Raw genomic sequence first — 18,460 nt, 5'->3', positions numbered from 1 at the left:
ACATTGGGAAGAGTTTAAGGGTCTGTAGGTCTAGGGGTCAAGTTTCTAATACTCCTGAACTGGGAGGTAGCCTCCAAGCCTTGGTCATTTAAATAATTAAAAACAATGTCTCTTCCTTCCAATGCTCTAGGGAATGTTTAGCAAGCATCTGCTGTAGGCGAGGTCCTGAGTTGGGTGACTTCCTATTTACCTCGTCAGTCGCAGGATAATCGTTCAGATATAGGAAAAGACAGCCGCAGCCTGAAAAGAGTCGTTTGAAGCTATCCTTCTAGGCCAGGCATTTTGAGGACCAGCGGAGAGATCCGAGGCCTCTAATCCTCGAAGTTCGCTCTCCCCTTCCCCAGGCTGAGACAGTCATCACTGAGGCTTTGGAAAGGAATTATCGAGGGTATAATTTGGGGTGGGGTGGAGACATCTATGTTTTTATTTAAAAAACCAGGTGCCATGAATAAAAGTGTGCTTCTTAAAATGGTATGTAGGCCTGGGGTTTGCAAACTTGGAAGCCGATGTTTCTGAGACTTGCAAACGGGAGGGAGGCACTAGATATTGGCGACTTTTCCTCCCCCCCCCCCACCCCACCCCCATTTACCCTCCGAGGCAAACACTGGCATTCAAACACGCAGGACAAACACAGGCTCAAACTCACGAATGCACATTTGCACTGTCTTGAGAAAAAGGTCGGATCCGGATCTCCCTCAGAAAGGAGATTCAGGAGACAAGCACAGAGATTTCAACTTTCTAAAAGTGCGCTGGATTTGTTTTCTAGTGAGAGAGATGGGGACAACTTATTTAAATTCTCCACTCCGAACCCTTTGGGAGAGAGGAACTCCTGACTACTTCTCGGGCTCCTTCAGGCCTGTCTTTTCCAGGGGAATGCGCTCTAATAATAACAGCGGACGCTTTTGAGCGCTGGCTGGTGGCGAGATACTCTTCTAAGTGCATACATTTCTTTTCACAGGGATATGGGCCTGTGAATTTCAGCACCGACTCTCTGGAATTGTAAAGTAAGCCACTTGACACATAGTAGGGGCTTCATAAATGTTTCTGCAATGCCGTTTGCGGATCTTTGACGTATTCTGGCGGTAGAGGGAGAGTGGGATGGGCGCAGGGTCCCTTTTAAAGAAGGGTCAGAAGAGAGAAGAAATGGGACTCGGCGAACTTCCTCTTTAAATAATCGCTCTTAATTAGGTCTCGGGCTTTTCAGTTTCGGCGTGATTATAACCCTTCAGGGATCGCCTAATAACAACTCTGCTGACTGCTCCTGTAATTAACTCCTAATTTATTTCAAACAGAAAAAAAAAAAAAAAAAAAAAAAAAAAGAAGGGGGGCCCAGCCCCTTCGGGAAGAGCCAATCAGGGGCGAGCGTCTCTGGCGTCAGCGCCAGGCCCGGCGCGGATTGGCGGCGCGCGTCTCCCACTTCCCCTCGGAGGAAAGGCTGGGCTCCCAGCGCGCCCCTCCCGTCTCCCCAGCGAAAAAGTTTGAGTCGCCGCTGCCGGGTTGCCAGCGGAGTCGCAAGTCGGGAGCTACGTAGGGCAGAGAAGTCATGGCTTCTCCGTCCAAAGGCAGTGACCTGTTTTCGCCCGACGAGGAGGGCCCAGCGGTGGTGGCCGGGCCAGGCCCGGGGCCTGGGGGCGCCGAGGGGGCCGCGGAGGAGCGCCGCGTCAAGGTCTCCAGCCTGCCCTTCAGCGTGGAGGCGCTCATGTCCGACAAGAAGCCGCCCAAGGAGGCGTCCCCGCTGCCGGCCGAAAGCGCCTCGGCCGGGGCCACCCTGCGGCCACTGCTGCTGCCGGGACACGGCGCTCGGGAAGCGCACAGCCCCGGGCCGCTGGTGAAGCCCTTCGAGACCGCCTCGGTCAAGTCGGAAAACTCAGAAGATGGAGCGGCGTGGATGCAGGAACCCGGCCGATACTCGCCGCCACCAAGTGAGTGCGCGCTGGGGCCGGGGCAGGAGTAGGAGGTGGTTCGGGGTACCGGAGGGAGCGGGGGGCGGGTGTTCCAGGCTGGGGGTACAGAGACCCTTCTGCGTGCGCTGCACTCCCGGGAAAGCAAGCCCAGGGCCTCTGGACCCCTTGGTGCCCGGGGTGTTCGGCGCGCCGTCCGCATCCAAGACACACTCTAGGTAATAACCGCGATGTGTGTGTCTGAGACTCCCTCCACATACAGATTGTTCAGCTCAAGAGCGAACCCCAGCTGGGTTTACGGGGTGGCTTGGTGGTGCGTTTCTACAGCCCTCGGCCCTGCGCTCTGGCCACTTGGCTTGTTATTGTTTCAGTATTCCCCGGGATCTCTTCCTGGGGAGCGAGGGAGATGGATCCATGTTCAATGATCACTTGGATGTGCCAGGAACGAGACAGGTTCAAAACTCAACCCTGAGAGTTGTGCCCCCATTTAAAAGATGAGCTAACTGGGCTTAGCCAGACATTGAGTAGAAACCATTTTCCTTCGTGAGTCCCGCGGGTGTCAAAACCGGATCCCACGAAGGGATGGTGGCACCAGAGTCTGGTGCGGAGAGGAAATGTCTCCCTGTGGTCTCCGCAGCCAGCACGCCGCCGGCAAGGTTCTGAGCTTCGCCGGGAGCGGGATGGGGCCAGAAGCGCACGGGCTCTTCTTGGCTCACAGTAATAATTACCCGCATTCCAGCAGGGCTTGAGAGTTAATAAAGTGATGCCCATTAGCTCACCAGATCCCGATACGCTCTAGGACCCCCAGGTGTAGGCACTGGACTTGTGACTACCCTATTTTTCAGACGTGGACGCTGAGGCTTTTAAAGAAGACGGCCTTTGCTTGTCCCAGGTTACCAACAACCGCTGATTGGCCAGGGGGACCTGGTGTCCACGCCTTGCTCCTGTGTTTGATGTGCCCTGACCACGTTTGCTTCCTCTCCCCAGACAGACTAGGTAGAACTCCGCACCTGCACCCCACTTCTGCCAGTGAGGCTGCGGAGATTTCTCCTCCGCTTCAGCATCCATTTTTGGTCCCTGGGTCCTTTTACAATTTGGAGACGTCATCCTTTACAGCTTCTTTTACTTTTATCTCATGGCCTTTATGGTTTTTCTACCCCCTAATTTCCCTCCACCCCATCCCCTACCTTTAGGAAAGGTGAGGGTGGGGGCTGTGGAGGGACTTTCTCCAAAGCTGAGAGATCCTTTCACTATTTATATCATTCAGCCCTCCAGACTAGACGCACTGTATTTTGTTAACAAAACAAGGCCATATACCCAGGCGTCAGTGGCTGTCCCCTCTGGCAGTCTTTCTCCACCCTGTTAGAAACTGAAAGATTCAAAGGGCGAGGAGATTAAGGGACTCAAAGAATTTAAACTCAAGTTTGGATAGTGCTTTATAGCACTTTTCACCGTATTATCTTATCTCCTCTGTAGGGCAGCAGCCGGCCTCTTAACAGATGAGGACATTTCAGCGAAGTTCAGAGAGGAATCAGCAGTTTGGGCTTGACCAAAAAAAAAAAAGGCTTGGGACCATTTAATGATCACCTACCAGGTGGCAGACAGGGCTCTGGGCACTCTTAGAATTTTAGTACTGTGAACCACACTGAGGGATTAGTGTTACTTACCCACTTTATTGACAGTGAAGTAGAGGCTCAGAAAATTAAAAGACTTAATTTGTTTAACAAATACTGAGTACACTGAGTACATAGCCTACGGCTATGCCCAACCAATGATACAGGCCTTAAATGGAGTAGTGTCCAGAGGTCAGGAATCCTGCCGTCCTTTAGGCCTGTGGGTCTGGGAAGGCAATGACCCACTACCCCTGTAAACATCCCTGCCCTGTACTCAAGCTTCCCCGCTCTTGGTAAGGCAACCTTGGGCCCTGGCTGTGACCTTTCCATGAAAAGAACCAGAAATTCTGAGAAAGGAGTTTATAACCTGCACATTCTGCACATGTATCCCAGAACTTAAAGTAAAAAAACACCATAAAGACTTGTTGGTGCTTTGGACCTGGAGGTGGCAGCGGTAACCCTGTGGTCGGAGCAGTGGGTCCTGAGAATGCCAGGCGACGGAGCCTGGGGCGAGAGGGAGCTACCCGCCCGGGCCTGATTTTGTTATTTGGAGGAAGTAGGATAAACGCTGTTTTGCCTTATATAATCGCATCCTTCCTCTGGCTGGTTTAAAATTAGATGGGGGTGGAGGGATAGGGAGTGTTGCATTGGGAGGAAGCCTCATAGCTTCATGGTTTTGATACACATGTGCGATCCCGGTCACCTGGATTTCATAATTCAGATGTGCAAAGGAGCAGCTGGAATTACCCTGCCCAGTCGCATAGTGCTTCAAAACCCCACGTAGAGCCCAGGAGCAAGAGTATATACACACTAGGAACTTGGTATCTGAGCTGAGACACCTGGGTCCTCCTGAGAGCCAGGCCTAGTTTGGAAAGGGCGAGAATTTTGCAGGTCTCTTGAGAGTCTCTGACAGTGTTGTTAATTTGTAAAGTAAGAAACTGGCTTCCCAGCTCTCTGGTAACTTAGGGATTAGCAAATGCAAAAGTATAGACTTTTATGGTAGTTTCTTATCTTTCCCTTTCCCATATTTCTGTTCTTTGGTTGGTTACAAAGCCTCTTATCTCTTTTTGATTCAGTAAAGTGATGGATAATAATGTGACACTAGAACAAATTCATCTCTTTTTGGAAATGGAAGCTGGGTTGGGACTTGTGCTGTGTCACCCTCAAGTATGAAGTGTAAACTCTTTCTTGGGCCACCAAAGTAACTAAACAAGAAATGCAACATTCTCCCATGAATACATTAGAGTTAATACTGTGGCCACATTTGGAAAATTAGCATAGCTCGTAAAAGCCAAATGCAGAAAATTAATTGTTTAGCATTCTATTGCCACAGCTCTGTCCTCCTCTGCCCACCCACCCTTGAGGAAGACAAGCCCAAAGTTAGTTGATGCTGTGGAATCACAAGGATGTCGCAGTCTGTGATTTGCTGTAATTGAATCCATTTTAAATGTGGAGTCTGGATGCTGTTGGCATACCTTTATTTTGCTTGTTTTCCCCCTGTGACAAACTAATCATTTACACATTTGCCCGAAGCCATAGAATGGGTAGAGGGGATGACTAAGATGTCATCACGTGCTCTCAATTCGGAGGCAGCATGATTTCCCCTGACATTTACATTTATGGGCTAGCTAATTTTTCCCTTCGTCTTAGTAAAGTTTATATTACAGAAGCACCCAGCCAAGAGCCTTATCCCACATCCAGATCTGTAAAATGATGTTCAGATTTTATAATCTGTGGACTGGATGCCATGACAGCTGTGTGACTGTTTATTGCGTGGGACTGCCCCCAAATTCAAAGATGCTGTTAATTTACCACAGACCTTATCTGCTCGATTATCCTTCATAAATATGCTGACACAGTCCACTTTTTCTGGTTCAGAGAGGAGACCAAGGGAAACAGTTAACCCAGTTGCCAAAGCCTTTTTCATTTTCCTTCCCATATGTGATTGTCTCCACATCCGAGGGAGCCTGGGATAATCATGAACCTGGTCTCCCATTTTTAAAGATGAGAAATTATGCTCAGAAGAGATAGCATTTCATTGCTCACTGAACACTTGATTCCCTTGTCTTACGTTCGTATATTCTATTTCTATTATCTGTAATGCTGTTTGTTTTCCATATAGAAGGTTCAGTTACACCATTAGATTTCCAAACTTTCTGTTAAAAGGCTCATTTTTAAAAAATGAAGCAACTTGCCCATTTATATGTGGTCCCCCTCCCCCCAAGAAACACGAAATTTTGACAAAGGTACCTTTTTCAAAGATGAAACAAAGTATGTCTTTCCATACATAGCTATGTGTATGTGTGTGTGTATATATATGTATATGTATATATAGTTTTTTTTAAAGCTAAGTGCTTTCTGTTGAGAGGGGAGGCCGGAAAGGAAAAAACCTAGAGAGATGATGGGGGAGATGGGATTATTATTATTACTTTAATGTAACTTTCTTTTGCTAATCCGCTCACCTCTCTGTTCTCTAGGACACATGAGCCCTACCACCTGCACCCTGAGGAAACACAAGACCAATCGGAAGCCACGCACACCCTTTACCACGTCCCAGCTCCTCGCCCTGGAGCGCAAGTTCCGCCAGAAACAGTACCTCTCCATTGCAGAGCGTGCAGAGTTCTCCAGCTCTCTGAACCTCACAGAGACCCAGGTCAAAATCTGGTTCCAGAACCGAAGGGCTAAGGCGAAAAGACTGCAGGAGGCCGAACTGGAAAAGCTGAAAATGGCTGCAAAACCTATGCTGCCCTCCAGCTTCAGTCTCCCTTTCCCCATCAGCTCGCCCCTGCAGGCAGCGTCCATATATGGAGCATCCTACCCGTTCCATAGACCTGTGCTTCCCATCCCGCCCGTGGGACTGTATGCCACGCCAGTGGGATATGGCATGTACCACCTGTCCTAAGGAAGACCAGATCAATAGACTCCATGATGGATGCTTGTTTCAAAGGGCTTCTTCTCCCTCTCCAAGAAGGCAGTACCAGCCAATACTCCTGCTCTGCTAACCCTGCGTGCACCACCCTAAGCGGCTAGGCCGACAGGGCCACACGACATAGCTGAAATTTGTTCTTTAGGTGGAGGCACCAAGCCCTGTTTTCTTGGTGTAATCTTCCAGATGTCCCCTTCTCCTTTCACAAAGATTGGCTCTGATGGTTTTTTTGTATAAATATATATATAAAATAAAATATAATACATTTTTATACGGCAGACGTAAAAATTCAAATTATTTTAAAAGGCAAAATTTATATACATATGTGCTTTTTTTCTATATGTCACCTTCCCAAAAGACACTGTGTAAGTCCATTTGTTGTATTTTCTTAAAGAGGGAGACAAATTATTTGCAAAATGAGCTAAAGTCAATGATTTTTATGGGATTATTGACTTCTGCTTATGGAAATCAAATATTAGAAATAGACACAATGCACATAGAAAATATTAGGTATGGAGAGATTATTCAAAGTGAAGGGGACACATCATATTTCTGCATTTTACTTGCATTAAAAGAAACCTCTTTATATACTCCATTTGTTCCTACCTCTCCCCTGCCCCCCGCCGCCCCACCACACACACATTTTGAAAATTTTTCCTTTTTTAAGAATATTTTTGTAAGACCAATACCTGGGATGAGAAGAATCCTGAGACTGCCTGGAGGTGAGGTAGAAAATTAGAAACACTTCCTAATTCTTCTCAAGGCTGTCGGTAGCTTTCTTTCAGATAATTGGAGAGTAAAATGTTAAAAGCCTGTTGAGAGGAATTGATGGTTTCTGAGAAATACTAGGTACATTCATCCTCACAGATTGCCAAGGTGATTTGGGTGGGGGTGTAGTAATTTTCTGCTTAAAAAATGAGTATCTTGTAACCATTACCTATATGCTAAATATTCTTGAACAATTAGTAGATCCAGAAAGAAAAAAAATTATGCTTTCTCTGTGTGTGTACCTGTTGTATGTCCTAAACTTACTAGAAAATTTTATATACTTTTTTACATGTTGGGGGGCAGAAGGTAAAGCCATGTTTTGACTTGGTGAAAATGGGGTTGTCAAACAGCCCATTAAACTCCCTGGTATTTCACCTTCCTGTCCATCTCTCCCCTCCCTCCAGTATACCTTTATCCCTTTGAAAGGGTGCCTTGTACAATTTTATATATTTTATTGAAGAGTTATCTCTTATTCTGAATTAAATTAAACATTTGTTTTATTGCAGTAAAGTTTGTCCAAACTCACAATTATTTTAAGAGGTCCTCTCTGTTCTCAGCTGGGCTTAGCTCGAAAGCGCTACCCAGATGAGGGGGGAGCTGGTATTTTTTAATATTTTAATGTAAATCAACCAAGAGTTGTGGCCAGATTCAGCCATGTTGGGGTGATTGGTGGTGGCGGGGAGTGAACTGAAACTACTGAAATACTTTGAAATGTTTCCTCTGGCAGCTTGTTACTCATGGAAAAGAGGTGGAATTGCTGCGAGGAGTTTTTCAGAAAAAGTACAGTGAAAGATGAACTTTAAATAAGTAGTGGGGCAGAGAGATCAGCCAGTATCTGAGTCATTTGTATATGATCAAGGGAAAATCTTGAACTTGAATTCTCCCAGCTACCAACACATCAAACTTAAAACTGAGGAAAAGGGTCCTTACAGCTATTTGCAAATGGACATGGTAAGGAGGTGCATTCGCTGGGCTGGGGGATGGAAGCCCGCTCGCTCCCCTTTCAGGAGTGTGTCAAATCGCATTCCGTTTACCATTCCTATCTCCTTCCAAGGAGATGGACTCCGAGCAAACACTCTTCGGTTTGAAGTGGGAAGGTGGTTCATTCAAGTCCCTTTGCTACCCAGCCTTCCCTCTCCCAGTGGAAACGATACAGAACTGCAGTCAGGCTTGGGTTTTGAGGCGTCACGATAAAACGGTGATGGGTGGAGGACGCTAAGAAGGATCTTAAACTCAGCTTTCTGTCGCACAAATAAATCTGAAGTGGTTCCTGGTGATTGATACCTTTCCGAGGTCAGTGTTCGGATGGGGAGGCTCCGGTGACTCGGAACAGAGGCAGAAAGGATACAAGGACTTCTTGCTGCTTAAACAGCGCGGCGGGCAGATTGGCACCTGGCACCTACCAGGACTGGCGCTTCGTCCGGCGTTTCCATTGTGCCCGCACGCACTTTGAAAGTGGGCCCCGGAAACTCCGTTTCTCCCTATGGGGCGGGGTCGGGCAACGTGGTTCAGAAGTTTCACAAGCTCCAGCGCAGAAGTGATCCAAATCGAGGGGTCGGCTCGAAGTCCGGGGCTGATTTTGTCTTGCTCACTCGCTCCGCCCGAGCTGAGCCGCTGGAGCGACCCAAACCTACCTGGAAGCTCGTCTCTGCAGTCCCCCGCTGGACTTCTCCGGCTCGAACTCCTAATCTCAGCCCGGAATCCAGCCATATTCATTTAAGGATTGCGTTTTCCAAAGGCCAAAGCCTTTCCCGGTTTCGTCATCAGCCGCCAAGTTGGGTCCCTAATTAGCCTGTCCACCGGGCTTCCTTCCCGGCGCCGCTTGGACCCCGCAGCCCCGGGCGATCTCAGCCCGGGTGGGGAATCCGGAGACGCCGGCTCTGGGTTAAGACTCTGCTTGTCCCCAGGAGGACTGGGTCGCGAATCAGAGTGCGATCCGGAGAATAGGGGCTGCATCTTGCGTGTCTGGCGGGTTAGACTGGAATCCGTCTGGGGAACTGCGCACCAACCCCATCGCCCCAGACGCCGAAACAAAACCTGAGGCTCGGAGAGGGGAAAAAGAGTTGTTCAGGCTCAAACACACGCATCCCAGCGCTCATAGGTGGATGGGGTTACCGAACTGAGAACCAAGCCGGAGGTCCGAGAAGCCGGGCCGCCGCCTTGCTCTGGGGCTCCCTTCAAGCCTGCAGTCAGGGGTTGGGTTCCGAGTCACCGCGATCCGGGCCTCGGTCAGGCTTGGTCGGGCACACAGGGCGTTTCAGAGGCCAGATTGACAACCTGTGGCGGCAGAAGGACTCTCCCTCACCAGGGACCCGCGAAGGCGCGCATTGCAAATTAAAGCCGAAGATGCTAGTGTGCGGGCCTTGGACATCCTTGCATCCGATGCCAGAAGCCTGGCACGCAAATTTACCCACCCTTCCATACTTTCAGTGCTTTGTTCCAAACTCTTCAAGAGACACAGCTCTGCTTTTTGGAAAGAGAGGAAGAGAGCCCCTGCAGAGTGCAGAACTAGGCTTCCGCCCCCCCAACCCCCCAACGGCCAGTGTTCCCATTTAGTTGCCACACATCCCTTGGAGAGGTATTATGGATGTCATGTATAGTTGAGGAAACTGAGGCACGAAGAGGTGGCTCACTGAGGTCACAGAGCTGGTAAGTAGCGGCAGGGAAATCCAGGCCGCAGTGTGAGTGGAGGAGGTGGGCATGAAAGACAGTGAGGGCAAATCAGGCAGGAGGTGTCTCAGAAATGAAGCCAGGGCCTGGGGAACACTCTGGATCCCCAGACTCTGAGATCCCAAGTCTGCAGTCTCTCTCCAGCTCCCCTTCCCATCCCTCATTGCTCCTCTAACACAGTGGACCTGGGGCTCAGATCCAGCCCTCCCCTCTCCCACTCCCAGCCCTGCCTTGGCGATCATGGGGGGAATGGAGGGAGCAGGGCGGCAGGAGGTAGGCAGTGAAGGCCTGGCTGAGAGCGGTGACTGGCGAAGCGTCTGCCTGACCCGACTGAAAAGAGGATCCCTGCCTTTGAGCAGAACCTTGTCTGACCGAATGAAAACTCCCACGGCCATTCTTTGCTATAAAAGCCGCTCATTTGCCACGGGTTGGAGAGGCCATTTCCCCACCCCCACTCCGTCTCCACTGCTGGGTTTGAAATAAGCATAAACCTCATTTATAAAAGAACCCACGTCACACACACACCCTCCCCGAAATCACGGGGCCTGGTTGGTGAAGTTGACTGTGTCTGTTCCTCTCCTTCCATTTTTGTAAGCAAAAATGTTTTTTTCCCCCCATTGGTGAAGCTGCAGGCTTCTTTAACAAAATAAAGTGGTCACAACAAGGAGGAAAAGCTCTCAGTCAACTCCTGGACCCCTTTACCCCCTCTCCCACCCCCCAGCCACCCTCTCACCTCCTCCCTCCTACAAACTAAATAAAAAGCAGTAAAATTACTTTCCAGAATAGCCCGCTTCAAAGCGAACAGAGGACCGGGCTGCAGGAATCCCGAGTCTTGCCCTGATAAGGTTCGTAATAATCAAATCCAAACTCCATCCACCTCCCTTGACTCTTTCCAACCTCCTCCGGACCTCTCTGCATTTGTTGATGAAAACACTTTGATGTCCTGAGTCCTCCAAACAATTATTATTATAATTTTAAACAACCTGGTATTTTCCATTACTAACGGCTGAGGCTTTGAAGTTACACCTCATAATTTCCTAAATTAAATAAATCATTTTAAGTTTGCACTGGGAGGCTTTTAATAGCAGAGAAAGGAATATCATTATCTTATTGAGACCCAATTGTGGTGGCTCCAGTTTGGCTGTAGCTAGGGGCAAAGTAGGCTCACTCTAACAGACATACTTTATTAACCTCCCATAACTCTTGAAAGAACATTTTTATATTTTCTTTGATTTCCCCCCTCCCTATCTTGTTTTAATGCTGTCCCAACCTTTAATTAGTGCCTAATATGAAAAGCATTATTTTTTTAATGCTATGTAATTTACCAGCGGCAACAGGCCAACTTAACAATTGTTTATTAGACTTGGTTTTTCACACAGGGCAAAGAATGCCGCTCCAAACCCAACTTTTCATGGGTGGTTGCACTAATTAATACAGTGTCTGAGACTCCTAGGGGGTTTTTTAATATTGAAGCCTATGGGGGCGGAAGGGGGTTTTAGAAGTCCAGCTCCTGCCGACGAAGTTCTCTCTCTGATTTCTTTCATGCTGTTTTGATCCTGTCTGTGGAGTCAGCACAGAGAGAAACTGTTCCCTGGCTCCGAAGACTCCAGGATCCCGAGGCAACAGCCCCGGGAACCCCCAGCACTTCCACTTGTGATTATGTCTTGCGGCCTAAGCTTGGGGTACAGAGAGCCCAAGGCTCACTCCAGGCTTGGATGTGGGGGCTCCCCTCCTTCTGCCTGGAGGGGGAAGGAGCTGGCTTGATGGCTTGGGCTGGGAAGGAGTCAGGCTCTGGGGGGCAAATGCCAGGTCTCCCAGGCACCAGGCAGCGCTTGGCTCTGGGCATAGAATTTGCTGAAACTGAGTCAGGGGCAGGGATGGGGTGGGGGAAGGCTGGGGGGGACCCAGACTAGCTTCCTTCCTGTCTTTGCTTCCTCTGACTTTTCTGTTCCATTTTCCTCATTCTTTTGTCTCCCATTTCCCTTTCTCATCTTTCGCACTCCCTCGTTTTCACCTTTCTCTTCTTTTTTTTTTTTTTTTTTGCTGTCCTGCTTTTATTACCTTTCGTCCACCTTTCATTCTTTCTCATGTCTGTCCCACTATATACCTTTCTAATTTTTTCCTCTGTCTTCTTATTGTCGGTAACTACTTTTCAAGTTCTCATTTTTAACTCTCTTTTCCCTCTCTTCCCCCACCCCCTTCTTTGCCTGTCACTTTGCTCCTCCTTGGCGTCTTTAATTTTTTTGTTTTCTAATTGATTCTCATTCCCAACATCTCCTATTTCCCCCCTTCTCTTCTCTTTTCCATTCTCTCTTCCCCGGTTCCAGCGATTTCGTGCCGGATTCTGGGAGCCCAGCCCAGCGCGCCAGGAGCAGTGCGCCCAGCGCTGCGCCCAGCGCAGGGGGTTCCTCCTCACCTCGCCCCTTCCGGCGCCCTTCCCTCCTTAGCGGCACCTGGCAAGCCAGCAAGGGAGTGACCCTTGCGCAGGAAGGGGGCGCGTCACCCGGTTTCCCCATAGAACCGTGGGCGTCGCGGGCGAGAAGGGCAGCGTCCAGGCGCTCGGCCCCTTCCGCCCCGCCCGCCGCCGGCCGCCCGTTTGATGTCGCGGGCCCGGCAGGAATGCGGCCGGGTTATCAATCACCCAGCTGGATCCCGAAGGTCTCTGCCTAATCACATTTAATTGCTCGTGGAGGCCCACTCTCGCCCCGGGCCGGCCGCCGCGCTCAATTACTCCCCAAATACCTGCCATCAATAAATACGCACTGACACCGGCCCGGCCCGCTACACCCGCACGGAAGATCGCAGCCGACCAGGCGCCCTCCTCCCTGCCCCTTGTCCCCCATCATTAAACTTACACCTCGACGCCCAAAGGAGCAAGCCAAGCAGATAATAACAGCCCCCTTTAACTGAACGCTTCCCAAGTGCCAGACACTGTTGCTCGGCGATTTACACCAATCAGCTCACGGGTGCTAGTGAGTGCTCGTGGATTTCACCACCGTCCGGGAGATGGTATTGCCATCTCCTTTGGAGTCAAGGGAACCAGGCTCAGATCATTCATTAATGCGTCCGAGGTGGGGTAGATAGGCAGTGACCCAACTGGGATGGAGCCTTGCAACCCCGTGATTCCACAGCCCTTGGACAAAAGCACGAGGCAATAGTGCCTCCCAGAGGCCAGAGATTTACGTGGGGTCCCGGGCGCTAAGGTGTGCTGACCAGCACCTAAAGCCAGGTGCTTATTTAATCAGAATTCAGGCAGGATTGTATTTGTTCCTCTCACCAACTTTGTGAAATAGGCACTCGTAGCCCCATTTTCCAGATGTGACCTAGGGGGACTTCCCCCTCCAACTGAGGCCCCGGCCTCTCTCTAGCCTGAACACTTCCACCTCTCCGGGCTGCCCTCCACTTCCCCTCCCCCAGCATTCTGCACTCCATTTTCACTCTATACCTTCAAAGCAACCCTGAAATTCAAGAACTATGGTTTCTCCCATTTTCCCAGAGCAGCAAACTGCCTAAGGAGGTGACACAGCAAGGCAGGAATCACACAGTGGGTGAGCTCAGAACCCAGAAATCCATGCCAGCCCCAGCCCCAGCTATTTGCATTACGCCATCCTGCTTCTGCTGAGAGTCTTTACTTTAAAAGAGAGCACATCATGTCTACATTTTATGTGGTTTACCGTTCATGGGGAGACAACAATTACACTTCTCAACAAAGATGAAGGGGGTGAGTGTCATCTGAAGTCAGCCGGTGACTTCCTTTATTTCATACCCTTTCTTAATCCCTTGTATTTATGTATAAAACATGCCAGTGTCCAAATACTCTCATATTCAGGATCTCACATGGCCCTCAAGGCAATAGGTGGGGAATTACATTCCCATCTTAAATAAAACAAAAAGGGTGCTCTGAGAGGTGAGGTGACTTGCCTGAAGTCACACAGCAAGGAAACAGAGCCAAGCTTGACAGATTGCTGTGCAGCATCTTTTCACCTGGATGAGGTTAAGTCCTTGCTAAACTGGACGTGTGTGTGTATGTGTGTGTGTATGTGTGTGTGTGTAACCACCAAAGTGTACATTTCCCTGAAAAGGGTTTCTGGGTTGCAGGGTCTGATATAAAAAGCACTGTTTTAGTGGCAGAGCTCTGCCTATTTTTATTTCAGTGCTAAGAATGCTTGATGATGGAAAAACTGACTTTGTAAAGAAATTGTGTATAAGACGCTAAAGTGCCTCTCGAAATCCCATCACAGAAAATTACCTGAAAGGTAGTGGTGATGGATAAGGCAGTTATTGATGTGAAATTGGCCCATTTGGGGAAAGTCTGAAGGCTGCAAGTGTTCATCTCCTCCTCCCTCCCACCGCATCAGCGGCTCGCCCCGTCTAGTCTTTCCGGCTGGATTTCTCTTTGTTTAGCAATGGGAACAGAGAGGAGCCAAAAAGACAACGTAGAAAATCCCAGGGGTGGGTGTGGGGAATATGATCTCAATTGAGAATCCCAGGAAAGCAACTGGGCAGTGAAGTCATTGAGAATGGATGTGGGGTGGGGGTGGGGCAACATGCCTCAGCCTCTGTGCCCTCAAGAGGTGCTGGCACAGGGCAGTGCCATGTGGTCACTGCCTTTGGGACTGAGTGTGCGAATCTAAATTATTACTAGGTTAGGGGCATCCGCGTCTTGCATAGACACCACTAAGCCACAGCCCACTTTCATGAGAAGGTAAAACTTACAAATAGCAGGAAAATGCCAAGGAAATTAGACCTCAGAAGGAAAGATTTCCAGAGCCTGGGGTTACTGAAGTAGTTTTTCAGGGCACTCATGCCCACATTTTTCTCCACATGCAATCCCTATCTAAGTTTGGGACTAGAAAGAGGACCCACAGGCTTTTTTAAAGAATAAGATTAATAAAATGAATGTGAAATGACACTTTGGGGTCCAAAATGACAATATGAACAACACACGAACTCAACCTTCCTTCCCCTTTAATCAACAGTAAGTTAATAATTACTTGTGCTGAATTTCAGCACATACCAGTTATCCTAAGTATTGAACCTGTGATGCCCCAAGACTTTCCTGAAATTCTCAACACAGAATTATTAAAATTCACTACAACTAAGAAGAAAAAGAAGAGATGTATTATCCATCTCTTTAGATAATAATTGAATTAAATGAGCACTTTCTGTGTGCCAAGAAGTCCTTTACATAATTTCATTTTAAAACACATCATCCCCATTTTATAATTAAGGAAACTGAGACCTTGAGAGATTATGTAACTTACTCATGGTTTTGCCACTGGTGAACGACAAAGCTGAGATCTGAGCTATTGACTCTAAAGGAACACGCTCTCAAAACTGCTGCTGTAGGGCATTCACTGTTTGGGGTCTGTGTCTCCTATAGGAGCAGAAGCCAGGATGGAAGAAATGGTCTTTGAGTCCGTTGGGTTTCTGAACTGATTTAAATAAGAAGTTGTCGGCCGGGCACGGTGGCTCATGCCTGTAATTCCAGCACTTTGGGAGACCGAGGCGGGTGGACCACCTGAGGTCAGGAGTTTGAGACCAGCCTGACGAAGACGGTGAAACCCCATCTCTACTAAAAAAAAAAAAAAAATACAAAAATTAGCCAGGCACAGTGGCAGGTGCCTGTAATCCCAGCTACTTGGGAGGCTGAGGCAGAATTGCTTGAACCCTGGCAGCGGAGGTTGCAGTGATCTGAGATCGCACCATTACACTCAAGTCTGGGTGACAGAATGAGACTCTGACATTTCAGGCTAATATCTTGAATGAAGGACAGAATAATATCAAAGGGCAGCACGATAGAATATTAGGGCAGAAGGGAATTTTGTTATCATATCATATAAGAAGTTCAGAGTGAAAGTGACTTGCCTAAAGTCACATAGCAATTGTGTGAAGGAACAATATTGCAAAAGAAAAAAAAAGAGAGAGAGAGAGCCATATTTCTAGTTCAGTTCAGCTGAACTAGATAGAACTAGCTCAAATGGCTCTGGAGATTTGATTTCTGAGCAACCTGAAATCCAGTTCTTCTGCACCTTAAATGTTAAGTAACTCACTAAGAGAAGCAGCAGGATCAGGGATACCAGGACGGGAAGTGGGTTTTGGTTTTCAAAAATATCTATCCATCCCCTACAGCCTCATCCACATTATACTCATAATATACACCGTGTGTGTGTGTGTGTGTGTATATATATATACACACACACATATATATATATATATATATATATATATTTTTTTTTTTTTTGAGATGAAGTCTTGACCTGACACCCAGGCTACAGTGCAATGGCGCAATCTCGGCTCACTGCAACCTCCTGCTCCCGGGTTCAAGAGATTCTCCTGCCTCAGCCTCCTGCCTCCAGAGTAGCTGGGAGTATAGGTGCACGCCACCATGCCCAGTTAATTTTTTGTATCTTTAGTACAGACAGGGTCTCTCCATGTTTGCCAGGCTGGTCTCATACTCCTGACGTCGTGATCTGCCCGCCTCGACCTCCCAAAGTGTTGGGATTACAGGCGTGAGTCACCGCGCCTGGCCATATGTATATTATTTGATTTTATCAAATACATAATATTTTCCCAAGCTCAGAGAGTAAAAGTATTTTTAGATAACATTGCTATTTTTATTAATCTTTTAACATGCCATCATGATCAAAATAGTATTCTTGCTAGGCAACAGGACAAATCTCCAACCCCGTCATACTTTCTTCCTAACAGATTGCTCTGGCTGTACTACTCCTTTTATTTTGGCGCTTACACCAAAGAGTACCAAATGATATATCTGAGTTACCGAGCCCAAGTTCAAGCTAGCCACTGATGGCTCTCTACACCTCACTTTAGCATCTGTAAATCAGGGCCGGGATTAGCAGCCAAGAAAGAGATAGGAAGCCCATTAGGTCAAAGTATTTTTCGGTTTTGTTCTGAACTGTATCCCTCGTGCTCAGCGCACTGCATGGCCCATAGTAGGTGCTCAGTAAGCACAGGGCCCATCCAATGAGTGAAGATGAATGTTTTATCGAGTCACATAACAGTTTTGGGAAAATTCGAGGGCTCTGGGTTTGACTGATTTTTTAAAGCTTTGGAAAATGTACAGGTTTGCCATGAGTTCAAACCTTTAAAAAGTTGGTTTGGTTCACAAAACAATAAAAATGATTGGCCTTTGGCAAGATGGGCCAGGTAGTGCTATCAAGGCAGTTATAAAAATATTCTTGATTTGGTTCAAGTCTCTGATGACTAGTCACAGATGAATATTAAAGAAACTTTCACAGCCTCAACTGGTGGGTTTGCCAGACTAAAGAGAGCCAGTTCAACTTGTCCTTATATTTCACGAGCGAAAAACGTTTAAAACACGGCATTAAATGAAACCCTTCTGAGTTATAAAATTGTGAAGAGTTAAAACTGTTCTTTAGAGTTTGTTTTACGGTATGGTCCAGTAGTTAATTAATGCACTCTCCAAGAGGCATGCAAGGGGAGAGAGTTCTGACTCTGACTTGCAGCTACTTTGAAAAGAAAGGGGAATCTTCAGGAAACCTTCTTTTATTGTCTTTAAAGTCCTCAGTGTTCTTTTCTGTAACATGGGACTCCTGGTTCTTCTTATAGCCCTCCGATGTGTGTTCAAATGCATAATTAAGGCATAGCTAACATTTCTGCCCCCTCGAGACCAGTAATAGAGGTTTTTTTATTGTTGTTGTTGTTGAGTCAGAATCTTGCACTGTTGCCTGGGCTGGAGTGCAATGGTGTGATCTCAGCTCATTGCAACCTCCACCTCCCAGGTTCAAGCGATTCTCTTGCCTCAACCTCCTGAGTAGCTGGGATTACAGGTGCCCGCCACCATCCCCAGATAATTTTTTGTATTTTTAGTAGAGACAGGATTTCACTATGTTGGCCGGATTGGCCTCGAACTCCTGACCTCGTGATCCGCCCGCCTCAGCCTCCCAAAGTGCTGAAATTACAGGCATGAACCACCACACCCAGCCCATTAATAGGATTTTAAAGCAAAAGAGCACTTCTAGGAATTCGATAGGAAATTTAAAAGTAGTAATTTCATAATAAAAAGTGTCATCTCTACTAGCTTGAACTGTGTTCAACTCTTAGTATCTCTAGGGGTTGAGGGAAACACATCTTTTTTAAGGACTTACTATGTAGGTCACAGGACGTAGAGCTGGGGATACAGTAAGCCTTTGTGAAATTTATCTTGATTTTCGAGGTAATTGAAAAGAAATTTGATCATTTCACACATTACTAATTCATAGATTGTAAAAATCTCCACCAAACTCTGACAGCCTCTCTGCACTTATCAGAACCCAGATTTCTAAACTCAGGGCCAGAATGAGGTCTCACGTTACTAGGACTTCATCACTTTTCAAAAATATACAGCAGGCCATTTGCTGGTAGGTTATGAAATATGATCATAAATTAAAACTAAATGACTCACATAAAATAAAAGGACAAAGAGCACTTTGTGATGCCGAGAGCTCCGGTTTGATTGTGTTGGTTCATTTATTTGGGTATTTACAGCATTTCAGAAAGCCAAGTAACTCCATCTACTCTCCGTTGATGGTAGGCACGTGATACTGTTACTGCAAAGC

At 47.6% G+C, this 18,460-nt stretch overlaps 1 protein-coding gene across 1 annotated transcript; it reads left to right on the top strand.

Moving 5' to 3' along the window:
- Positions 1-1,421: 1,421 nt before the first annotated feature.
- On the top strand, positions 1,422-7,710 carry MSX2 (msh homeobox 2). Its single transcript, XM_008015332.3, has 2 exons — positions 1,422-1,922; positions 5,992-7,710. Exons 1-2 carry the CDS (start codon positions 1,544-1,546, stop codon positions 6,414-6,416), a joined length of 804 nt encoding a protein of 267 aa, XP_008013523.1. The 5' UTR covers positions 1,422-1,543; the 3' UTR covers positions 6,417-7,710.
- The last annotated feature ends 10,750 nt before the right edge of the window (positions 7,711-18,460 follow it).

This window comes from Chlorocebus sabaeus, chromosome 23, assembly GCF_047675955.1.
Source record: "Chlorocebus sabaeus isolate Y175 chromosome 23, mChlSab1.0.hap1, whole genome shotgun sequence".
Taxonomy (NCBI): Eukaryota; Metazoa; Chordata; class Mammalia; order Primates; family Cercopithecidae; genus Chlorocebus; species Chlorocebus sabaeus.
The sequence above is the reverse complement of the archived record's forward strand: the minus strand, read 5'-3'. Positions and strand labels throughout refer to the sequence as shown.